We start from the raw sequence: 25,069 nt of genomic DNA, 5'->3' as shown, positions 1-25,069 counted from the left end.
CTAATTCTATAGATTTGAGGCTTCTCCCTTTTTTTCTTGATGAGTCCAGCTAATGGTGTATCTGTTTTGTTTATCTTCTCAAAGAACCAGCTTTTAGTTTTATTGATCTTTGCTATTGTTTCCTTCATTTCTTTTTCATTTATTTCTGATCTGATTTTTATGATTTCTTTCCTTCTGCTAACTTTGCGGTTCTTTTTTTCTTCTTTTTCTAATTGCTTTAGGTGCAAGGTTAGGTTGTTTATTTGAGTTGTTTCCTGTTTCTTAAGGTGGGCTTGTATTGCTATAAACTTCCCTCTTAGAACTGCTTTTGCTGCATCCCATAGGTTTTGGGTCGTCGTGTCTCCATTGTCATTTGTTTCTAGGTATTTTTTTATTTCCCCTTTGTTTTCTTCAGTGATCACTTTGTTATTAAGTAGTGTATTGTTTAGGCTCCATGTGTTTGTATATTTTACAGATCTTTTCCTGTAATTGATGTCTAGTCTCATGGCGTTGTGTTCGGAAGAGATACTTGATGCAATTTCAATTTTCTTAAATTTACCAAGGCTTGATTTGTGACCCAAGATATGATCTATCTTGGAGAATGTTCCATGAGCACTTGAGAAAAATGTGTATTCTGTTGTTTTTGGATGGAGTGTCCTATTAATATCAATTAAGTCCATCTTGTTTAATGTATCATTTAAAGCTTGTGTTTCCTTATTTATTTTCATTTTGGATGATCTGTCCATGGGTGAAAGTGGGGTGTTAAAGTCCCCTACTATGAATGTGTTACTGTCAATTTCCCCTTTTAAGGCTGTTAGTATTTGCCTTATATATTGAGGTGCTCTTATGTTGGGTGCGTAAGTATTTACAATTGTTACATCTTCTTCTTGGATCGATCCCTTGATCATTATGTAGTGTCCTTCTTTGTCTCTTCTAATCGTCTTTATTTTAAAGTCTATTTTGTCTGATATGAGAGTTGCTACTCCAGCTTTCTTTTGGTTTCCATTTGCATGGAATATCTTTTTCCATCCCCTCACTTTCAGTCTGTATGTGTCTCTAGGTCTGAAGTGGGTCTCTTGTAGACAGCATATATATGGGTCTTGTTTTTGTATCCATTTAGCCAATCTGTGTCTTTTGGTGGGAGCATTTAGTCCATTTACATTTAAAGTAATTATCGATATGTATGTTCCTATTCCCATTTTCTAAATTGTTTTGGGCTCGTTATTGTAGGTCTTTCCTTCTCTTGTGTTTCTTGCCTAGAGAAGTTTCTTTAGCGTTTGTTGTAAAGCTGGTTTGGTGGTGCTGAACTCTCTCAGCATTTGCTTGTCTGTAAAGGTTTTGATTTCTCCATCAAATCTGAATGAGATCCTTGCTGGGTAGAGTAATCCTGGTTGAAGGTTTTTCTCCTTCATTACTTTCAGTATGTCCTGCCACTCCCTTCTGGCTTACAGAGTTTCTGCTGAGAGATCAGCTGTTAACCGTATGGGGATTCCCTTGTGTGTTATTTGTTGTTTTCCCCTTGCTGCTTTTAATATGCTTTCTTTGTATTTAATTTTTGACAGTTTGATTAATACGCGTCTTGGCGTATTTCTCCTTGGATTTATCTTGTATGGGACTCTCTGTGCTTCCTGGACTTGATTAACTATTTCCTTTCCCATATTAGGGAAGTTTTCAACTATAATCTCTTCAAATATTTTCTCCGTCCCTTTCTTTTTCTCTTCTTCTTCTGGAACCCCTATAATTCGAATGCTGTTGCATTTAATGTTGTCCCAGAGGTCTCTGAGACTGTCCTCAGTTCTTTTCATTCTTTTTTCTTTATTCTGCTCTGCAGTCGTTATTTCCACTATTTTATCTTCCAGGTCACTTATCCGTTCTTCTGCCTCAGTTATTCTGCTATTGATCCCATCTAGAGTCTTTTTCATTTCATTTATTGTGTTGTTCATCATTGTTTGTTTCACCTTTAGTTCTTCTGGGTCCTTGTTAAATGTTTCTTGCATTTTGTCCATTCTATTTCCAAGATTTTGGATCATCTTTACTGTCATTATTGTGAATTCTTTTTCAGGTAGACTGCCTATTCCCTCTTCACTTGTTAGGTCTGGTGCATTTTTATCTTGCTCCTTCATCTGCCGTGTGTTTTTCTGTCTTCTCATTCTGCTTATCTTACTGTGTTTGGGGTCTCCTTTTTGCAGGCTGCAGGTTCGTAGTTCCCATTGTTTTTGATGGCTGTCCGCAGTGGCTAAGGTTGGTTCAGTGGGTTGTGTAGGCTTCCTGGTGGAGGGGACTAGTGCCTGTGTTATGGTGGATGAGGCTGGACCTTGTCTTTCTGGTGGGCAGTTCCACGTCTGGTGGTGTGTTTTGGGGTGTCTTTGGCCTCATTATGATTTTAGGCAGCCTCTCTGCCAATGGGTGGGCTTGTGTACCTGTTTTGCTAGTTGTTTGGCATAGTGTGTCCAGCACTGTAGCTTGCTGGTCGTTGAGTGAAGCTGGGTGCTGGTGTTGAGATGGAGATCTCTGGGAGATTTTCCCCATTTGATATTATGTGGAGCCTGGAGGTCTCTTGTTGACCAGTGTCCTGAAGTTGGCTCTCCCACCTCAGAGGCACAGCACTGACTCCTGGCCGCAGCACCAGGAGCCTTTCATCCACACGGCTCCTCAGTTTGGGATGGTTCGTTCTCTATTCAGGTATTCCACAGATGCGGGGTCCATCAAGTTGATTGTGGAGATTTAATCCGCTGCTCCTGAGGCTGCTGGGAGAGATTTCCCTTTCTCTTCTTTGTTTGCACAGCTCCCGGGTTTCCCCTCCTTTATTTCTGATGGTATCAGATTGGTGAGAGCCAAGGCAAGGACCCTGAATGAGGACTGAGGACCCCAAGGAGCCCAGGACAGAGTCCCATAGAGTTGTCAGCTGTGGGTGCCCCCTGGCAGGGGTGCTGGGCTGAGGTGCCCCTTCACGTCTTCTTAAGGTATCCCAGGAAGATGAGGACCTGGGTCTGAGGTATAAATTTAGAGCAGCACAGAGGAGGGGGCCCAGGCCCTGCCCAAAGTTGATATGATGGTCCTGCATATGAACTGAGGGGACCCCAATGCTCCAGAGTAGAGGGGGCTCCACAAGGACTAGATAATTGCCCACTGCTGCTCTCAGCCCCAGTAAGCACCAGGCAGGGCTGGCAGGCTGCAGCCTGAGGCTCACTTTAATTATTTCCACAGGGTTCTTAGAGGACAGGGTGATCAGAACAGGAGTCCTGTGTGTTCGTAGAGCAGGACCCACATGGAAACCTGAAGAGCGGCCCTCTTAAAGGCAGGGTGGTACCTCCCTGCTGTAGGCGCTCACACCCTCTCATCCTCTCGCATCTCTGCCAGATCACCCCACTGTCCTACCTGCGCTCCTGCCTTTTGTCCCTGACCACAGTCACCATGCCTCGGGGGCAGAAGAGTAAGCTCCGCACCCGTGAGAGACGCCACCAGGCCCAAAGTGGGACCCAGGGTCTGACGGGTGCTCAGGCCACTGCAGCTGAGGAGGAAGCCGCCTCGTCTTCATGTCCTTCTCTTCCTTGGGTTACTACTCGGAGAAAGCCGGGTGCTAAGTCACGTAGCACTCTCAAGAGTTCTCAGAGGGCCCTAGCCACCACCACTCAGCCTGCATGTGTTTCTCCCGCAAGATCAAACAAAGGAGCCAAAGGCCAAATGAAAAAAAAGCACAGTTCCTCTCAGGCCCCCGTCTCCGCCGTGCGGTCTCAAAAAGGCCCTCTAAGGAGGATAGCGAGTGTGTTGGTGCAGTTCCTGGTGCACATGTATAAAATGAAAAAGCCTGTTAGGAAAGCACATATGCTGAAGCTTATCGATAAGAAGTACCAAAATCGATTCCCTGAGATCCTCAGAAGAGCTTCTTTCAGCATGGAGATGCTATTTGGTGTTGACTTAAAGGAGGTCGACCGTACCAAGCATACTTATACCTTTGTCAGCAAAATGGCTCTCCCCAACGATGGGACCGTGAGCCGTGGCAGCGGGTTACCCAAGACCGGTATCCTGATGTACATCCTGGGTGTGATCCTCATGAAGGGCAACTGCGCCACAGAGGAGAATATCTGGGAGTTCCTGAATAAGATGAGAGTCTATGCTGGGAAGAGGCACTTCATATTTGGGGAGCCCAAGAAGCTCATCACCCAAGATTTGGTGAAGCTGAAGTATTTGGAATACCGGCAAGTGGCCAACAGTGATCCAGCGCGCTACGAGTTCCTGTGGGGCCCGAGAGCCCATGCCGAAACCAGCAAGATGAAAGTCCTGGAGTTCCTGGCCAAGGTCAATCACACCGTCCCCAGTGCCTTCCAGTCTTGGTATGAAGAGGCTTTGAAAGATGAGGAGGAGAGAGCCCAAGCCAGTGGATGCTCCAGTGTTCTGTCCAGCTCCTCCCACACAGAATCTGAGGCAAATTCTGCACTTTGTGGCTGAAGAGAGCATTCACTATTTCAAGTAGTGTAGGGCTGGGTGTGACAGAGGGAACACTGTATAATACCTTTGTGTTCCTGTTCTGTATGGGGAATTTGGAAATACGTCTTTGTTTTTTGCTGTTTTTCAAACGTTACTCCTAAATGAAATTTTATTTAGCGTTAGAATGTAAGTTTATGAATTACATCAGTCATACTTACTGTTGTTTATCAGGTTTAAGAATAAGAGTTTTGCTGTTTTGTAAAACATATTGGGAAAACTTCCATCTTATTTAGTAATTTGGTGGAAGATAACATGGCATTGCAATATGCAATTCCTTGAAAATGTGAAAAAGTTAAGTATAGTATAGTATAGTATACTGGATGTAGTATAGTATAGAAAAAGTAAGATGGTCAATCTTTGGTTTACTAATTCCTTTTACTCTGTTTTATAAAATTAGAAATAACAGTATGTGCTTGGCTCATTCAAAAATGTAGAATTAAATCATAATAAATTAGACCTCGTGCTCACAGGCTCGTTTATTCCCCAAACATTAATTGAGCATCTGCTCTTAGAAGGCTCCTTGCTAGTACTGTGAGAGCTGAGAAGAAGAAGACCTAGCCACTGACCATAAAATTATAGAGCCGAGAAGCAGCTATCATATAAAGAAAATGGTGATGTATACTCTAAGACCAAAAGGACAAATGAAAAGACAGGATAAGAAAGGAGAGGGGTGGTTTCACATGATAGCAGTCAAATGTAAATTCCCTGATGCAAGGCAGTGGTGGGCCTTGGGAAAAATGTAAGTCCTTCAGTGGGAGGTAATTATAAGTTAGGTGCGTGGTGGGCTAGATGAGACTGATAATTTTGAGCAGGGGCCAGATCCTCAGATGGTGGGCCGTACAGTTGAAAGACAAAGCCTGGAATGGGAAACTGCCCTTAGCAGTTACAGGCACACTTCATTTTGTTGCGCTTTGCTTTATTGTATTTCACAGATAGTGCTTTTTCTTTTCTTTTTTAACAAATTGAAGGTTTGTGTCAACCTTGCTTCCAGCAAGTCTTTCAGCGCCATTTTTCCAACAAGGTATTCTCACGTCATGTCTCTGTGTCACATTTTGGTAATTCTCACAATATTTCACACCTTCCACCAGCAAAAAGATGGACTCGCTGAAGGCTCAGATGATGGTTAGCAGTTTTTAGCAGCAAGGTATTTTTTAATTAAGGCATGTACATTGTTCCTTGACAGAATGCTATTGCACGCTTAATAGGCTGCGGTATAGTGTAAACATAAATTTTATAAGAGCACTGGGAAACCAAAAAATTCTTGTGACTCGCTTTATTGTGCTATTCACTTTATTTTGGGGGTCTGGAACCAAACCTGCAATATCTTCGAGGTCTCCTTGTACTTTGGGGTTGTGGGTAAATCAGAGAGAAATCACCTGAGGCAGGAATAGATTGTGTCCTGTGCTCTTGTCCCAGTGCAGGTGAACACTATGCAAATTAGATGTTTTATTCACGCTGTCATGTCTCCAGGGAGTTTCTGAGAAATAAGGGTGGTACTCCCCTGAGGGGGGATGCCCAGAAGCCACTGGACTGGCACTCTTTGCCCTAGCTGGGGGAGCCAGAGCCCACTCCACGAAAAACAATCATTCAAATTAGGTTATCTTGATTGTAATTTGGCAAACTCTAGGCAAGGAGTAGATATTCGTGGGTGGTTAAATGAATGAAAGTGGGAGTGGTTTATAAAGAAGGGCAACTGAGAGGGAGGTAAGTTTTAGGTCCGTGAAACATTTTAGAGCTTCGTGTTGCATCTACTGAGGAAGTCTACCTCATGTTGACCTTGAATGACATACTCTAACAGGGAAATACTAGTTTTCCTTGCTAAGCAGGATTTTGCCTGATAGGGGTTTCTTTGCCCTAGAGCCCTGCTTATTCTCTGGCATCTCCTGGATTGAAAGTTAAATCTCAGTGTAGTGGGTTGAAGCTCCAGGGGACAAATTAATCATAGTAAGAACTGGCATCCTTGAAAGTCTCAGTACCGGCCAGGCAATGGGCCAGGCACTTCACAGGCATTATATAAATTCTATCAGTCCCCAAGGCAGAGCTTCTCAAACCCATTTCACAGATGAAAAGACCGAGGCTCACAGAGTTTGGTGATGTGTTCAGTTTCACACAGCTGTTAAGTGACAGTGTTGGAACTAGACTCCTGGCCTAACTAAGTCTGATGCCCACACTTTTCCATTCCTCCCAGCCCGAGGCCAACTTTGTGTTCCTTAATTCACCTTACTTCTCACTCACTACAAAATATATCTCAGGTGATAAAAAGGAGGGCTCTGTGCCCAAAACACTGGATGGGAATACATAAGCACAGCAATAAGCGTATCAAAGTAGTTGAAAAGGGTGAAGAAAGCAGAGGAAGATATTTAGTCACAGTATGACCATCTACATATCCAAAGTCAGATGATCTCAAAAGATCAGGGGCTCAGAAAATCGTGCTGGACAGCCCTTCGCATTTGGAAGTTCAATCTATTCAAAGAGGGGTTACATAAAAGGCTACGTGTTGCTGGTAAAGAGAAGGGAAAAACCAATGTATTTTTTTTCTTTGACAGCACATCCATCCTGCCTTGCGTTACAACTTCCCTACTTCACATCACTCCTGGGACGGAGACCCAGTCTCTGAAGGGTTTGCAATAGGGAAACCAGTCAAGAGTTTGCAGGGATGGGCCCTTTCCCAGGAAGCCTTTAATCAAGAAACAGGAGCCACGATGAAGGGCCCCTTACGGGTGGCCTGGGGAGAGCAACATGCCAGGCAAAGTTGTCAGCCTGAGCATGCCCTCACTTAACTCTTCAGGGTCCTCAGGGACTTGTGAGTCCCACCTAGGAGGATGAGCTCAGGTCAGTAGAGGGAGGAGTCCCAGTCTCTGCCACATGTGGTGGTCAGGACCCTGAATGAGGAATGAAGGAAGCACACCTGCCACCCCCGAACAGTGTGTCCCATGGACTCCTGACCCTGCCTTCAGCCCTCAGAGTCCCCAGACAGCCTTGGCAAGATGTGGCTGAACCTGATTTCCACGTAAGAGGTTGAGAAAGTGAAGACTTTGGCCTGAGGTTGGCCAACTCAGGTCAGTAGAGATAGGATTTCCAAGGTGCGCCAGGAGGAAGGTGAGCAGAGAGAAGAGTTCAGGGCCCACCAAACCCATATCAGCGGAGACCTCACAGAATCCTCCCTGTTGCCGTGACAGATCCTGGTGTAAATGTCAGGAAGAGACGACCTCATATCCTTCTCGGGGATCACAGAAAAGTGAGGAACTTGGTTTGAGGGGGAGGTCCCAGGGCAGTAGAGGGGGGAATCTTAGGCCTTCACGTGAGTCAGATTTAGGGTACTGAGTTAGAACCCTGAGTGGGATCACCATCATATGGTCTCAACCTGCCTGATACAGTTGTCACTCATGGCGTGGCAGGTGTGGCCAAGTAAGGCCACCCTCACCTCCTCCTATTGGATCTCAGGGAAATAAGAGCCTTTCTCTGAAGAAATGTCCTCAGGTCGAGAAAGAGGGGAGCCTCAGGCCCTGCCAGGAGTCAAATCAAGGAAACTGAGTGAGGACTGAGAGGCCCACCCACTCTTGCATAGAGGGGAAAACTGGCCCTGCGCCTGCACTCAAGACTTAAATCCCCAGGGAAGGGTGTGAGGCTGAGCAACAACCACCACCCCCCATCAGTTTTTTTTTTTTTTAGTTCACTTTAATTTTTTTTAAAGCAGTTTTGGGTTCACAGCAAAATGGAGCAGAAAGTACAAAGAGTTCCCATGTACCCTCTTCCCCGACACAGCTCACACCTCCCCCACTATCAACATCCCCCATCAGAGTGGGCCGTTTGCTACGATCTATGAAGCTACATTGACACATCATTAGCACACAAAGTCCAGAGTTACATTAGGCTTCATTCTTGGTGTTGTACACTTTGTGGGTTCCGACGAACGTATGATGACTTGTATCTACCATTATAGTGTCATACAGAGTAATTTCACTACCCTAAAAATTCTCTGTGCTCTATTCATCCCTCCCTGCCCCCAACCCCTGGCAACCACTGGTCTTTTTGCTTTTTCTATAGTTTTGCCTTTTTCCAGGATGTCATGTAGTTGGAATCACGCAGCATGTAGCCTTTTAAGATTAGTTTCTTTCACTTAGTAATACACGTCTAAGGTTCCTCCATGTCTTTTCATGGTTTGATATTTATTTCTAGCACTGAACAGTATTCCATTATTTATCCGTTTACCTGCTGAAGGACACCTTTGTTGCTTTTAAGTTTTGGCAATTATGAGTAAAGCTGCTATAAACATCGGTGTGCAGGTTTTTGTGTGGAGGTAAGTTTCCAACTCATTTTGGTAAATACCAAGGAGCATGATTACTAGATTGTATGGTAAGAGTACGTTTAGTTGGTTTTTTTTAAAAAAAACAATTTATTGAGGTAGGATGGACGTACAAAAACCGTACATATTTAATGTATACAAATTGATGAGTTCGGAGATAAGTATCCACTTGTGAAGCTATCAGTCACCACAGTTTATGCCATAAACATATCTATGACCTCCAAATGTTTCCTCCCACCCTTTTTATTTTGTGTGTGTGATAAGAACACTTACCATAAGATTTAACCTGTTAGAAAGTGTACAATGTAGTATTCTTAACTATAAACTCTATGCTGTATAGTAGATCCCTAGGATTTACCTTGCATAACTGAAACTTTGTAACTTTTGATTAAAACCTTCTCATTTTCCCCATCTCCATAGCCCCTGGCAACCACCACTCTACTCTCTGCTTCTCTGACTTTGACTATTTTAGATTCCTCATATAAATGACATCATGTAGTATTTGTCCTTCTGTGTCTGGCTTATTTCACTGGAACATAATGTTCTCTAGATTTATTCACGCTGTCATAGCTGGAGAAGTTAGCTTCTTTTTAAAGCTGAATGATATTCCATTGTATGTATACTTTACACTTTCTTTATCCATTCATCCATCGGTGGACATTTAGGTTGCTTCCATAGCTTGGCTATTATGAATAATGCTGCAGTGAACATGGGAATGCAGATATCTCTTCAAGGTCCTGATTTCAATTCCTTTGGATAGTAGTGGGATTGCCGACAATATCATATGTTATTTTTGATTTTTTTTTTTTTTTTTGCGGTACGCGGGCCTCTCACTGCTGCGGCCTCTCCCGCTGCGGAGCACAGGCTCCGGACGCGCAGGCTCAGCGGCCATGGCTCACGGGCCCAGCCGCTCCGCGGCACATGGGATCCTCCCAGACCCGGGCACGAAGCCACGTCCCCCGCATCGGCAGGCGGACTCTCAACCACTGCACCACCAAGGAAGCCCTATTTTTGATTTTTTGAGGAGCCTCCATACTGTTTCCCATAGTGGCTGGACCAATTTACATTCCCACCGACAGTATAGAATATGTTTAGTTTACTGAGAAGCTTGCAAACAGGCTTCCAAAGTGGGTATACCATCTGCATCACCACCAACAATGAAAGCGTTCTTGTTGAATCACAACCTCACCAGCATTTGGCGCTGTCAGTCTTCTGGATTTTGGCACGTAGTGGTTTCTGGTTGTAATTTTAATTTGCAGTTCCCTAATGGTACATGATGGTGAGCATCTTTTCATATGCTTGTTTGCCATCTGTATATCTTCCTTAGTGAGGTATCTGTTCATATCTTTTGTCCATTTTTTTTATCGGGTTGTTAGTTTCCTTCTTATTGAATTTTAAGAGTTCTTTTTATATTTTGAATAAAAGCCTTCATCAGATCTGTCTTTTGCAAATATTTCCTCTGAGACTGTAGCTCATCTTCTTGTTCTCTTGATGGTGTATTTTTGCAGATTAGAAGTTTAAGGGAATGAAATTTAGCTTATCAATTATTTCTTTCATGGATCCCCATCCCATTTTTTATGAGTTCTGGAAGGAGGTGAGATCCTTGGTCTGAAGGTCCAGCCCCCAGTCAGCGAAAGGAAGAGTCCATGACCCTGTGCGGTATCCAAGTGAGGACTCCAAATGATGACTTAAGATCTAACAAGCTCAGGACAGAGAGGTACCCACAGAGCTTTAACTACTGGGTTCCCCCTGATAAGAGTGGTGGGCTGAGGTGCCCCTCTCACTTCCTTCTTGTGGGTCCCGGAGAGCTTTGGGGTGTCAACTTTAGAGTAACAGAGAGGGGAGTTTCCAGGCCTTGCCAAGAGCTGTCATGATAATCCTGAAGCTAAACATAGAAGACCCCCTACAATGAAAAACACAAGTGGCCCTACTATCAACCGTGCTGTCACCCTAGTCAGTAAAACACAGGGCAGGCAGGCTGCAGCCTAAGGCTCACCGTTTCTCCACTGGGTTCTCAGGGACAGGTTGACCAGGAGAACAAGAGCCCTGCAGAGTCCTAGGGCAGTGCCCTCAAGGAAACCTGCAGAGATGGACTTGGTTAAAGCTTATGTGGAATCTCCCTGCTGAAGGTCCTCACACCATCTCATTCCCCCTCCTCCTCCCTCCTCCAAGTGCGGGCATCACCCACACTCCCGCCTGCTGTTCCTGATCACACTCATCATTCCCTAGGGTCACAAGAGTAAACTCAGTGCTCGTGAGAAATGCCAGCATGCCCGGGGTGAGACCCAGGATCTCCAGGGTGCTCAAACCACTCAGCAGGGAAGAGTCCCCCTTCTCTTCCTCTCCTGTTTTGGGGATGTTTCCTTGGACTCCCCTGTGACTGGCATTCCCAGGAGCCTCAGAGATCCACATCCACCATCGTTACTTCTCAGCTGTTTCATGCACAATGTCTGAAAAAGATGTCAAGAGCCAAGATGAGAAAGTGCACGTCGTTCTAAAGCCTCAACCTCCACTGAGAGCTTACGGAAGGACCTTCTAACCATGAAGGCAGGGATGTTGATGCAATTCCTACTGCAGAAATATAAAAGAGCCCATCATGAAGGTAGACATGCTGAAGGTTGTCAACAAAATGTACAGGGAACAATTCCCTGAGATCCTAAGGAGAGCCACTGAGCACGTGGAACTGGTCTGCGGCCTTGACTTGAAGGAAGTCAAGCCGGGTGGTGATTCCTATGCCCTTGTCAGCAAGCTAGATCTCACCGATGATGGGCGCCTGAGCAGTGGCGGGCGGTTCTGGAAGAATGGGCCCCTGATGCCTCTCCTCGGTGTGATCTTCTTGCATGGCGACCGTGCCTCTGAGGAGGAGATCTGGGAATTCCTGAATATTTGGGGTGTTTTTGATGGAAGGAGGCACTTTATCTTGGTGGAGCCCAGGAAGCATCACAGAAGATTTGGTGCAGGAAAATACCTGGTGTATCATCAGATGCGCGACAGCGATCGAGAGCCCAAGCTGAAACCAGCAAGATGAGAGTCCTGGAGTTTTTGGCCAAGGTCGATGATAGGGTCCCCACTGCCTTCCCAGCCTGGTATGAAGAGGCTTTGAGAGATGAGGGAGAGAGAGCCCGAGCCAGGGCTGCAGCCAGGGCTGCAGCCAGGGCTGGCACTACTGCCACGGCCAGTGCACATTCCAGGGCCACATCCAGTCGCTCCTGTCACCCCTAGTGAGGTAGAGGCCGATTCTTCACTTTGTGGTTGGAAAAGCCTGTTAACCAGTGTTCCTGATATGCATAAATTCCTGTTGACTTATTTTTTTGGTAATTTTCAAGTGATTTTCTTTTCAAAAGAAAGTTTATTTAGATTCAGAGCAAGCTTATGAATGACATGGGTCACACACTTATTGCTCTTTATCAGATTTAGAAGTAAGAATTTTGTGTTTTGAAATACAAATTGAAAAATTTTAAATCATCTATGGGATCCAGAACAAGACTGCATGGAATTGGAATAGGGATATCCTTGGTAATGTGAAAGAACTCCACAGTAAAATAGGATAAGAAGATAGAGAAAACAAATTAAAATTGTTCACCTGTGGGTTTGGCGTACTCCAGTCTTTCTTTTCCAAAATTTAAAAGATATACACCTTTTAAAGTCAGGAAAAGATATATACCTTTTGCATTTAGGATGTGCTTAAATTATTCAAGAAAATATGAGTTTATGGGACTGTAAATTGATGCAGCCACTATGGAAAACAGTATAGAGGTTCATCAAAATATTGAAAATAGGACTACCGTGTGATCCAGCAATTCCACTCCCGGAAATTTATCTGAAGGAAAAGAGAACAACAACTGTTTTGAAAAGATATCTGCACCCCCCATATTCATTTATTTACCATAACCAAGACATGAAAACAACGTAAGTGTTCATTGATGGATGAATGGATAAAGAAAATGTGATACACACACACTCACACACACAGTCATACTCTCATTCTCCCTCGGATATTATTCAGCCATTTAAAAAAAAAAAAAAAGGAAATCCTGCCATTTGCAATAACACAGAGAGACAGACAAAGACAAATACTATATGATCTCACTTATATGTGGAAATTAAAAAAAAAAAAACACCCAGGGAACAGGTTGGTTGTTGCCACAGGTGTGGGGTGGAGGATGGATGAAATGGGTGTAAATGGCCAAACGGTACAAACCATTTACAAAATAAAGAAGTCCTGGGGATGTAATGTACAGCATGGCGACTATAGTTAATAATACTGTATTGTATATTTGAAAGTTGTTAAGAGAGTAGATCTTTTTTAATTGAGGTATAGTTGATGTACAATATTTTATAAGTTTCATGTACACAACAGAGTGATTCACAATTTTTAAAGGTTATATTCCATTTACAGTTCTTATAAAATATTGGCTATATACCGTTTGTTGTGCAATATATCCTTGTACCTTTTTTATTTTTATTTTTTTGCGGTACGCCGGCCTCTCACTGTTGTGGCCTCTCCCGTGGCGGAGCACAGGCTCCGGACGCACAGGCTCAGTGGCCATGGCTCACGGGCCCAGCCGCTCCGCGGCATGTGGGATCTTCCCAGACCGGGGCACGAACCCGTGTCCCGTGCATTGGCAGGCGGACTCTGAACCACTGCGCCACCAGGGAAGCCCGCTTATTTATTTTATACATAGTATTTTGTATCTCTTAATCCCCTATCCTTCCCCTGCCCCTCCCCCTTCCCTCTTCCCACTGGTAACCGCTAGCTTGTTCTCTGTATCTGTGAGTCTGTCATATTTCCCTAGTTTGCTTTATTTTTGAAATTCTCCATATAAGTGGTATCATACAGTGTTTTTCTTCCTCTATCTCACTTATTTCACTTAGCATAATACCCTCCAACTCCATCCATGTTGTTGCAAAGTGGCAAAAGTTCATTCTTTTTTATGGCTGACTAGTATTCCATTGTGTGTGTGTGTGTGTGTGTGTGTGTGTGTGTGTGTGCGCGTATAAAGAAGATGTGGTGTATACATCTTGGCAATTGTCAGTAATGTTGCTATGAACATTGGGGTGCGTGCATCTTTTCGAATTAGTGGTTTTTTTCCTTTTTTAACAGTAATTTAAAGTTTATTCTGGCTATAATGCAGGTTATTCTGACTTTAAGGTAGCATACCTGGCATACTTCTGAGTCCGTTCCTGAGAAATTCTTTTGTACTTCTGTCTCTCTGTTTTATAGATCCATGCAGTCTATGGCACTGGGGGGGTCATCTGGGTTTGGATCATATAGCAGTGAACAAATGGATGAAGGAACGTTAGAAACAAAGGAGGAGACCACTGTGATCTTAGAATATTGAGACAAATGCTGCCATTAGTGTTAATGTCTGAATGATAAATTCTTGTTGCAAATGCAACCTTAGGTAGTTTGAAGGGGTAGTCTGTAGGAAAATGAATGGTCAAATGGAATACACCACCTTGATATGGGTTTTCATTAGCTTCCATAATTGTGGCTTGCCAATGAAACATATTATCCCCAGCTGGACCTGCAGAACAGCGTGCTGGAGGGTCACGGGCCAAATCACTAAGTTCCTTATTAATCCCTTTCAGCACCATAGTCTGTGCTTTTCCTCTGGCCCCTCACAGTCTTGGTGTGTGCTCAAAGATCCGGTCAAAACTCTTGATTATCCGGGCGGCTGGGAAGGACTGTCTCTTCATCCTATCCTGGCTCTGCCAGACACAGGCACCTTCTTACTAAACAGAGAGGTTGGACTGGGAGGGTGGGGTCAGAGGCATGTAGACGAAGCTGGGGGGAAGGGTAGATGAGCAGTGGAAACCCTTAGACTCAGAGAACCATCGAGAACCTGAAGGAGACCATCCAACTTAGTGAGGGGGTGGGGTTGTTGTTTTTTGTTTGTTCGTTTGTTTCTTTTGGATACATACCCAGGAGTGGAATTGCTGGGTCATATGGTAGCTCTGTTTTTACTTTCTGGAGGAACCTCCATACTGTTTTCCACAGTGGCTACACCTATTTACATTCCCACCAACAGTGTACACATCTCCACGTGCTTGCCAGCATTTGTTATTTCTGTTCTTTTTGATGATGGCCATTCTGATAGGTGTGAGGTAATACCTCATGGTAGTTTTAATTTGCATTTATCTGATGATTAATGATGTTGACCGTCTTTTCATTTGCCTGTTGGCCATCTGCATGTCTTCTTTGGAAAAATGTCTGTTTAGGTCTTCTGCCCATTTTTTCGATTGGGTTATTTGGGTTTTTTTTTTAACTGTTGAGTTATATGAGCTGTTTATATATTTTGGATGTTAACCCCTTATTGATCATATCATTTTCAAATATTTTCTCCCATTCCACAGGTTGTCTTTTCATTTTGTCAATGGTTTCCTTTGCTGTGCAAAAGCTTTTAACTTTAATTATATTCCATTTGTTTATTTCTGCTTTTATTTCCTTTGCTTTAGGAGACAGATCCAAAAAAATATTGCTATGATTTATGTCAAAGCGTGTTCCACCCATGTTATCTTCTAGGAGCATTATGGTTTCCACTCGTATATTTAGGTCTTTAATTGGTTTTGAGTATATTTTTGTATGTGGTGTTAGAGAATGTTCTAATCTCATTCTTTGACGTGTAGCTGGACAGCTGCACGTCAAAGAATGAGATTAGAACATAAACAGAATTTGGCGATACAACAAAAGGAAATATGCATTTACATTTGAGCCAGTAACTCCAATCTTTCAGAAATTAACCCCGAAGGCACATCCACAACAATGTGAAAATACTGCAATGTCCGTGAATATATTAATTGATAAAAACATGGTATATTCACAGAGTGGAGCACTATACTATGTAGCTATAAAAAAGAATGAGCATGATCTTTGTAAACTAGTATGGGGTGCTTGCAGGATAGTTATGGATATAGATGTATAAAAGAATGTGTGAGTTTGGGGCTAATGTCAATGATACCAAGCCCAGTGCCTTCCCATCCTGGTATGAAGAGGCTTTGAGAGATGAGGAAGAGAGAGCCTGAGCCAGAGCTGCAGCCAGGGCTCATACTGCTACGCTGGCCAGTGGGTGTTCCAGGGCATGTCCCAAAGCTCCTCCGGTCCCTAGTGAAGGCTGAGCAGATACTTCACATTGTATTTAAAGAAAGCAGGCAGTCTTCCAACTAGTGGAGGGCCAAGGTGTGGCTCCTGGGAACACAACATATAATATATTTGTGTTCCTAGACAATATGCATAAATCGGAGATTTTTCTTTTTTCTATTTTTAAATGTTGTTCCTTTCAATTAAAGATGTGTTTAGCTTCAGAGTCTAAGTTCATTAATGACATGACTCACACATTTAGTGCAGCTTATCAGGTTGAGAAATAAGAATTTTGGTATTACGTAACACAAACTGGAAATCCTTGAATCATTTCTTGTCATTCGGAACATTGGAATATGGATTTTTTGTGAAAAAGGAAATTATTCCACAGTAAAGTCTGTGTGATCATGAGATACAGAAAAAAAAATCTGAAGTTATTCACTTCTTGTTTGTTTTATTCCTTTTAGTCTTTCTTTGTAAAATTGAAGTATATATACCTGGATTCGCTTATTTAAGAATGTGGGAGAAGTGAAATCACAGTATTTTGCCTTCTTGCACATGTGCTCTTTTTTTTATTAATCTTTTTTTTTTTAATTTATTAATTTTTAGCTGCGTTGGGTCTTGGTTGCTGCGAGGGCTTTCTTTAGTTGCGGCGAGTGGGTCTACTCTTCATTGCGGTGTGCGGGCTTCTCACTGCGGTGGCTTCTCTTGTTGCAGAGCACGGGCTCTAGGCACGTGGGCTTCAGTAGTTGTGGCACGTGGGCTTCAGCAGTTGTGGCTCGCGGGCTCTAGAGCGCAGGCTCAGTAGCTGTGGCGCACGGGCTTAGTTGCCCCGCGGTATGTGGGATCTTCCCGGACCAGGGCTCGAACCCGTGTCCCCTGCATTGGCAGGCGGATTCTTAACCACAGTGCCACCAGGGAAGCCCTGATCTTTAATTGTTCAAATATCAATTTAGCGTCTGCTCTTCAGAAGGCTTTTGGATGGTACTGGGGATGCTAAGAAACATAGACCCAACCCCTGCCTGTAGAATTCTAGAGTCTAAGAGCAGCATTCATAGAAAGCAGCTGGTGAACGAAGATCTAAAGGCCCAATAAAAATAAGGGGTAAGAAGTGGGGGTTGAGGGGTTCCTCATGAGGAGTCTAGTGTAAATGTCCTGATGCAAGGCACTTTGAGACTTCAGGACAATATAAAAGTCCTGCAGTGGGAGATAATTTTAAGTTAGGCCGTAGGGTGAGCCAGCCAGTGAGGCTGTGGAAACACTGAACAGGGGCCAGACCCTCAGATGGTGGGTCTCAGAGTTGAGAGACTTAAGCCTGGAATGGAAAACTGCCCTTAACAGTTACTTTGAAATCATGAGTAAGCCAGAGAGAAATCTCCACCCGGGGCAGGGATGGAACGTGCCCCGTGCTCCTGTCCCAGTGCAGGTGAACACAGTGCACAACCTAGGTGTTTTATGCACATCATCTCCAAGGAGTGTCTTTGAAATAAAGGTGACTGGAGTCTGAAACTGGAAACTCAGAAGCCAGTGGGCTGATACTCTTTGCTGGGGGACAAGGAGTCAGAGCCCATTCTATTAAGAGGGCATTCGCATTCAGGTTTTTTTTTTTTTTTTTGGTTGTAATTCCGCAAAGTCTACGAGAGGTGTAGATTTTCGGTGACGGTAAAATTAATGACGATAGGGGTTGTTTAGTTTAGATGAAAGGGCAGCTTGGAAGGAAGAAAGAGTTAGTCTTGGAAGCAAATTCTAGAATATTTGAATTTCATTCAGTTGGAAGGAAAATATAATTTTCATATTTGATTTATTGGGGAAATTAAAGATTCTTTGTAAACAGCATTTTGGACTGATTTGGTGTTCCATGTCCTAGAATGCCACATATTCTCTGATATCTCCTGGATTTAAAAATTCCTTCAGGGTGGGTGGTATCGTCTGCAGCCAAAATAATCATGATCATGGTAAAAACAGACATTGTGTAAAGTCTCAATGTGGTCCAGGCGCTGTGCCAGGTGTTCTACGTACATTACCTGCATGCCACTAGCCCTGCAAAATAGGGCTTAGCAAAGCCACTTCACCTGAGGCTCACAGAGCTTGGTGATGGACCTGAGTTCACACAGCTAATAGGTCACATGGCTGGGACTGGACCTCTGGTCTGAATTTGTCCAGAGCTCGCGCCATTCCACTCCTCCCAGCCTGAGGCTGATCATGAGTCAGTTAATTCACTGTCTTCTACCACTTCAAAATGTATCTTGAGTGATGAGAAGAAGGACTCTGTGACCAAAACACGGGATTGGAATACATACCCACAGCAGCACGAATACCGAAATAAACAAGAGATATGAATAAAGGAGAGAAAGAGATAATGCTCGGTAACAATATGATCATCTGCGTGTGCAAAATCAGATACCCTCAAGTGATCAGGGGCTTACAAGATTACCTGGCTCTGTCCTTCTGTGTAGAAAGTAAATATTTTAGAACTACCCTAAGTCTGGCTGGTGAAGAGAAGGAATATATCAGCTTTTTTTCTCTGGCAGCGTAACATCTGTCCTGAGTTCCTTAATTTGTGCTGCATTTTCCTAATCTTACATCACTTTCGGGACAGAGACCCATTTTCTCCCAAGATTTGCAATAGGGTAACCGGTCAAATGTTTGTAGGAATATGCGTTTCCCAGGAAGCCTTTAATCAAGAGACAGAAGCTGATATAAGAACCCCCATGAATGAGGACCGAGGAGACAATCACCCCTGAATATAGGAGTTATCCAAAGACTAAGGAGAGTGACCTCAGTTCCGTAGAAGGAGTGCCAGGCTTTGTTAGATGTAGTGAGCATGTTGAGTGAGGAATCATGGAAGGACCCAGCCAGAACAGTGAGGTCCAATAGAGTTGCATCCCTGCTGCCTGTTCTTGGAGGCCCCAATGGACTAGGGTCATATGAGGATCACCCTGAGTTTCAACTTGGAATTCTTACAAGAGTAGGACCTTGATGTAAGACAAGCAGCTTCAGGAAAGCAGAGAGTGGAGTTACAGGATTGATCATGTGTTAAGGTGAGGATCTGAATGTGGACTAAGGGTAGCACGCACAGCATAAAAGGAGGCCCCGGAAAAATCTCTGATGCTGTCATCCCCAGGAAGCTCTGGCCATAGATGTCAGGTTGATTTCAGCCTGGAAAGTCTCGGTGAGGTGAGGGTCTCTGTCTAATGGGGTTGGCCTCGGTTTTGCAGAGAGAGAGAGAGAGACCTGAGCCCTAACAAGAATTCATGTGACGATGCTGAGTGTTATGAGGGGACCCCCAAAAGCAGAGGGGGCCAAATAGAATTCTGTACAGTTCTTAGCCCTGGGAGACCCAGAAGAGCTACTGCTGAGTCATCCCCTCATTCCACCCGTGTGATCTCAGGGAGGGAAGGGCCTCATCTAGCAGGATCGGACTCCAGTTCTGCAGAGGGGGACGTCTTGGCCGTAACCAGAGTCAAGGTGAGGACCCTCAGTGCTAATGAGGGGTTCTCTCCCCCAAGGAGGGAGGCTCACAGGGTGGCGCCCGTCTTGTCAGGCAGAGATGGTCGGAGCAGCGCCCTGACTTCCCCCCACTAGGGCCTCAGGGAGGTGAGGGCTTGGTTCGGAGGCTGGAGGACCCGGGACCATAGAGGGAGGGGTCCCGGGCTCTGATAGCCGGCACCGGCAGGACGCAGGGACCGCTGAACCCTGAACAGTGGGCGTTCCCGCAGAGTCCCGCCCCTGCCGTCAGCCCTCGGAGACCCCACGCAGCGCCGGATGCGGCTCCCCCCGACTTCCGCTTCGGAAGCGAGCAGCCCGATCGGGAGCCGCGGCGTTTGTTCGTCCGAGCGTGGGTTTTCAGGACTTGTCCGGAGCCACGGTGAGGACCTGAATGTAGCCTGAAGGGACCTTCCCTCCCCCCTCCCCCCTTAACAAAGGTAACCCCCCGCCTCCCGCCCCTGCCTGCCATCAGCAGCGTGGGACCCTGATCTGACCTATATGCCAGAGGAGTTGCCGTCTGGAGGGCCTCAGAGAGTGGAGGGCCTGTGTCTAGAGGGGGCGGCTTCTTAGGCAAAGGGTGTAGTCTTGTCCCCAGCAGGTGAAAAGTGGGACCTTCAGAGCTGACGAGGGTCCCTCCTTCCGAAAGGCGTGACTGCACGGGGCCCCCTCCCGCCTAGACTCGCGCGATGCTCTAGAGTAATTCAGGATGAGAGGACCCCTCATTTCTGCCTGGGGTGGGAAGTGGGGTTGGGGGCTAGGGGACGTTCGGGTAGAGAAAGGCCTTTATGGAAAGGGGGCAGGACTTCCCTGGCGGTCCAGTGGTTAAGACTCCTCGCTTCCACTGCAGGGGGCGCACCTTCGATCCCTGGTGGGGGAACAAAGATCCCACATGCCACATGGTGCGGCCAAAAAGAAAGGGCGGGGGCATGGACCAAGAGGGTGTTATGTACACTAAGTGAACTAAGTCAGACAGAGAAAAACAAATACTGTATGATTTCACTTACATGTAGAAGCTAACAAAACAAATGAACAAACAACAGAACAGGAACAGTTATAGATACAGAGAGCAAACGTGGTTGGGGGAAGGAGAGAAATTAGGTGAGGACAGTTAAGAGATACAGACTACCAGTTACGAAGTAAATGCGTAAAGGATGTGAAATGTAAAACAAGAGGTAGTTGGATGGATGGATGGATGGATAGATAGATAAGGCAACCCCATTAAGCTTAGGGAGGAGACTTGGCCCTAAAAGAAGCAGAGGTAGGACCATCAGTGTTAGTAAGCAGACCTCTCGTGAAAACAGGGAACTGCACAAATCAGCAGCCCTGCTCTCAGACCTGGGAGTCCCCAGATAAGGTAGCCGGGATGCGGAGCCCCCGACTTCTCTTCTAGCTACTGAGGGAGGTGAGTGCTTCGGCCTGAGGCATGTAGATTCGGGTCAGTGGAGGGAGGAATCCCAAACCCTACCCGGACTGGACGCCAGAGTTCTGAATGAGGACTGAGGGAGCCAACAACTCCAGAACAGTGGGGTCGGAGAGTCCCACCCTTGCTGTTACCAGGCGTAGCCGGGCCCCAGATCAGCTTTGGCAGAATGAGGCTCACTCTGACTGTAAGCTCAGGTCCCAGGAAGATGAGGACCTTTTCTGACGGTCATGGGCTCACGTCAGCAGAGGGCAAAGTCCCAGGCAGGGTGCAGAGTCAAGGTGAAGATCCTGAGTGAGGAAATGGAGACTGCTCCATACACAGTGGAGAGAGCTGCATGTCATGCCGCCCCTGCCGTTAGCCCCGGGAGGCCCAGGGCAGAGCTGGCAGGCTCAGGTGCCCCCTAACTTCTGCCTGTGGGGTCTGAGGGAGATGAGGGCCTTGGTTTAAGGGCTGGCTGCCCGGTTCAGCAGAAGAAGAGGAGTCCCAGGCCATGATCCATGTCAAGGCACAAATTCTATGTGAGGAATGAGACAGCCGACTCCCCCAGAACAGAGGAGACCCCACAAAGTGCCACCTCTGCCTTCGCCCTGGGAAGCCATGTTTAGCGCTCTCAGGCTGAATTGCCCTCTCAGTTCCTCCAAGGGTGGTCTCAGGGACGTCAGGGTTTGGGTCTAATGGGAGAGGCCTCATTCAACATAGGGAAGAAGCCTGGTTCCTAACGAGAGTCAAGGTGGTGACACCGAGTGAACATGAGGGAGCCCCACCCCGAAAGAAGTGAACCACATAGAATCTCACCCCTACTCTCAGACCTGGGAGGGAGACTCAGGCATGGTGACCTGATGAATATCACTCACGTTTTCCCGGACCATGGCAGGGAGGTGAGGAACCTCCTTGATGGGAGTATGGGCTCAGGTGAGCAGCCGGAGGATTTCCAGGTAATGCCAGGAACCAAGGAGAGGACCCTGAGAATTGAGGGGACCACCTACACCATAGTGAGGGCCACAGAATCTCTTCCTGCCTGTCAGCATTGCAAGTCCACACACAGTTGTAGCCAGAGAGACAAGAACATTTTCTTTCTAGCCGGTCTTGGGGAGTTGGGGGCCTTAGTATGAGGGGATAGACGTCAAGTCAAGACACAGAGGATGTCCAAGTCCTGCTGTGCGTCAGGGTGAGGACACTGAGGGATGATGTAGAGGCACACCCACCCAAAGCAGTGGGGGCCCACAAACTCCCACCCCCCTCAGCCCTGGGAAACCCCAGGTAGAGGTAGCCTGATGTGTCACCCCTCACTTCGGGCCCCAGGGACCCAGGCAGATGTGGGCCTTGATCTGAAGCCAGAAGACTCAGGTGGGCTGAGGGAGGAGCGTAGATGCCGTCTGAGTGAGGGCGAAAGAGGCCAACGATGCCGCAACAGTGGGGTCCCGCGGAGTCCAGCCCCTGCTACCAACCCAGGGAGGGCATGGACGGGGGTGACTGGCAGTGGCTCACCCTTTCTTTCATCTTGGGGATCTCAGGAAGGTGAGAATCTTAATGTAATGCAAGCGAACTCGGATCGGCGGAGGGAGGATTTCCGGGATTTGCCAGGACTCACGGAGAAGATGCTGAGGACTGTGGGGGGGAAGTCCACCCCGTGCCAGCGGGGACGGCGCAGAGTCCCTCTCCATTGTCGTTCCTAGAGGCGCCCCCGGGCACAGATGTGAGGCCGAAGTGCCCATCAGTTCCCCACTCGGAACTCACAGGGAAGTCAGCATCTTGGTGTGATGGGTCAGCAGAGGGAGGAACCGTAGACCCTCCCCTGAGTGAGAAATGGGGACCGTGAGGGAGGACCACACGTTATAGGGCCTCAGCCTGCCTGCTGCAGCTTTCAGCCTCTGGAGACTAGGGGCGCTGTGGCCAGGTAAGGCCATCGTCACTTCCACTCTTCGGTCTCAGGGAGCTGTGGGCCTTACTGGGAGGAAATGTCCTCAAGTCAAGAGAGAAAGGAGCCCCCAGATCCTCCCAGGAGACCCAGTGGGGACTGTGAATGACGACTGAAGGTAGCACACCCCCCTTCCACCGAATCAAAGGCATAATAAAGAGTCCTGCCCAGGCCTCTGCTCAGCCCTTGAAGGCCCAGAGCATGGTTGTCAGGCAGAGGCTCCTCATTTCTTTGTATCATTTCTAAGGGAGATGAGATCCTTCGTCTGAAGGTGCCACACCAGGGGCAGCAGGGGGGGTCCCAGACCCTTGGTGTCGACAAGATGAGGACGCTGAATGGTTGAGGACCAACAGGTTCAGGACAGAGCAGGCCCCACACAACTGTCAGCGCTGTGCACCCCGACAGTGTCCATGACGCAGTTCCTTCTCGTGGGCCCCAGGGAGCTTTGAGGTGTCACCTTTAGAGCAGCACAGGAAAGAGGTCCCGGCCCTACCAAGAGTCGATGTGACAATCCTGTTTGTGAACGAAAGGGACCCTTGGAACCCAGAGAGGGCCTACCCTACCAGGATCCGTGGTCACCGCCGTCAGCCACAGGCAGGGCTGGCAGGCTGTAGCCTGTGGCTCACTTACTCTCGCTTCATACACTGGGTTCTCAGGGGACAGGCTGACCAAGAACAAGAGCCTAGTGGTTCCTAGAGCAGTGCCCTCAAGGAAACGTGCAGAGCGGCCTTCTTCAGGTCAGGGTGGGACCGCCCTGCTGAAGGTGCTCACACCCTCTCACCTTCCCTCCTCCAGGTTCCAGCATCACCTGCTCTCCTGCCCACTCCCCCGCTTGCTGTCCCTGCCCATAGTCATGCCTCGGGGGCAGAAGAGTAAGCTCCGTGCCCGTGAGAAGCGCCGCCAGGCCCGGAGGGAGACCCAGAATCTCGGGGGTGCTCAGGCCACTGCAGCACAGATAGAAGAGTCGCCCTCGTCCCCCTCTTCTCTTTCTCGGGCTACTCCCCCGAGGTCCGCTGCTGCTGGCACTCACCAGGAGCCTCAGGGAGCCCCAGCCACTAGCTCTCGTGCTGCAGGGGTTTCAGGCCCAGGATCTGATGTACGTGCCAAGGGCCCGGTTCAGGCAAGGAAAAGTTCCTGCCGGGCCTCAGCCTCCGGTGAGAGCTCTCAGAGAGATCCTCTAATCAAGACGGTGGGAATGTTGATAGAATTCCTGCTGGAGAAGTATACAATGGAAGAGCCCATTATAAAGGCAGACTTGCTGAAGCTTGTGAACAAAAGGTACAAGGGGAAGTTCCCTGAGATCCTCAGGAGAGCTGCTGAGTGCGTTCAGCTGATCTTTGGTCTTGAGTTGAAGGAAGTCAAGCCGGGTGGTGATTCCTATACACTTGTCAGCAAGCTACATGTCAGCGATGATGGGTGTCAGAGCAGTGGCGGGCCGTTTCAGAAGAATGGGCTTCTGATGCTTCTCCTCGGTGTGATCTTCTTGCGTGGCGACCGCGCCTCTGAGGAGGAGATCTGGAAATACCTGAATGTTTTGGGTGTTTATGTTGGAAGGTGGCACATAATCTTTGGGGAGCCCAGGAAGCTTATCACAGAAGATCTGGTGCAGGAAAAGTACCTGGTGTATCGTCAGGTGCGCGACAGCGATCCCCCGCGCTATGAGTTCCTGTGGGGCCGGAGAGCCCGCGCTGAAACCACCAAGATGAAAGTCCTGGAGTTTGTGGCCAGGGTCACTGGTACCGTCCCCAGTGCCTTTCCAGCCCATTATGAAAAGGCTTTGAGAGATGAGGAAGAGAGAGCCCAAGCCCGATCCCAAGCCAGAGCTGCAGCCAGGGCTGGTACTCCTGTCAAGGCCAGTGCGCCTTCCAAGGTCATGTCTAGCAGTTCCCCCCACCCTTAGTGAGATCTGAGGCAGCTTCTTCACTTTGTGTTTGACCAACGCTGCCAACCTTTTCAGTAGTGAGAGGCTAAGCTGGGGCTGGAAAGATCATAATATATATCTTCTTTGTGTTCCTGTTTTACACTAGTATCTTTCAAATGTTGTTTCTTTTACTAGAATGTTTCTTCAGATTCAGAATCCAAGTTTATAAATGACATGGATCACATATTTGTTGTTGTTTATCAGGTTTAAGCCTAAGAGTTTAGGTAGTGTGTAGTACGATGTGAAAACCCCTTGCATCTTTCTGGGGTTCTGGACTGAGATAATATGGCTTTGGAATAGGAATTTTCTTGGAAATGTGAAAGAATGCTGTGGTTTTAAAGTGGATGAAAGCAAAGTAAAGTTTAGTCAAATTTTGGTTTGTCTTATTCACCTTTGTCTTTCTCTTTGTAAAATTCAAAGATACACACCTAGATGTCCTTAGCTTATGCAAGAATGCCGACACA

At 46.7% G+C, this 25,069-nt stretch overlaps 2 protein-coding genes and 2 pseudogenes across 2 annotated transcripts; 3 read left to right on the top strand and 1 right to left on the bottom strand.

Annotated features, from left to right (window-relative positions):
• Positions 1 to 3,389: 3,389 nt before the first annotated feature.
• On the top strand, positions 3,390 to 4,905 carry LOC149744383 (melanoma-associated antigen B3-like). The gene has a single exon (XM_089904656.1). It carries the CDS (start codon positions 3,394 to 3,396, stop codon positions 4,426 to 4,428), a length of 1,035 nt encoding a protein of 344 aa, XP_089760782.1. The 5' UTR covers positions 3,390 to 3,393; the 3' UTR covers positions 4,429 to 4,905.
• Positions 4,906 to 11,369: 6,464 nt separating this feature from the next.
• LOC149744382 (melanoma-associated antigen B1-like) lies at positions 11,370 to 11,801 on the top strand. Its single transcript, XM_089904942.1, has one exon. It carries the CDS (start codon positions 11,370 to 11,372, stop codon positions 11,799 to 11,801), a length of 432 nt encoding a protein of 143 aa, XP_089761068.1.
• A 1,966-nt stretch (positions 11,802 to 13,767) lies between these two features.
• Positions 13,768 to 14,427, bottom strand: LOC149744381 (ubiquitin-conjugating enzyme E2 D3 pseudogene; annotated as a pseudogene).
• Positions 14,428 to 23,537: 9,110 nt separating this feature from the next.
• Positions 23,538 to 24,594, top strand: LOC149744380 (melanoma-associated antigen B1-like; annotated as a pseudogene).
• The last annotated feature ends 475 nt before the right edge of the window (positions 24,595 to 25,069 follow it).

Source organism: Delphinapterus leucas, chromosome X (genome assembly GCF_059928025.1).
Source record: "Delphinapterus leucas isolate spDelLeu-1000000601 "Yukka" chromosome X, BTC_Dleu_Yukka2, whole genome shotgun sequence".
Classification (NCBI taxonomy): Eukaryota; Metazoa; Chordata; class Mammalia; order Artiodactyla; family Monodontidae; genus Delphinapterus; species Delphinapterus leucas.
Note: the sequence above shows the minus strand (reverse complement) of the source record. Positions and strands in the feature narration are given on the sequence as shown.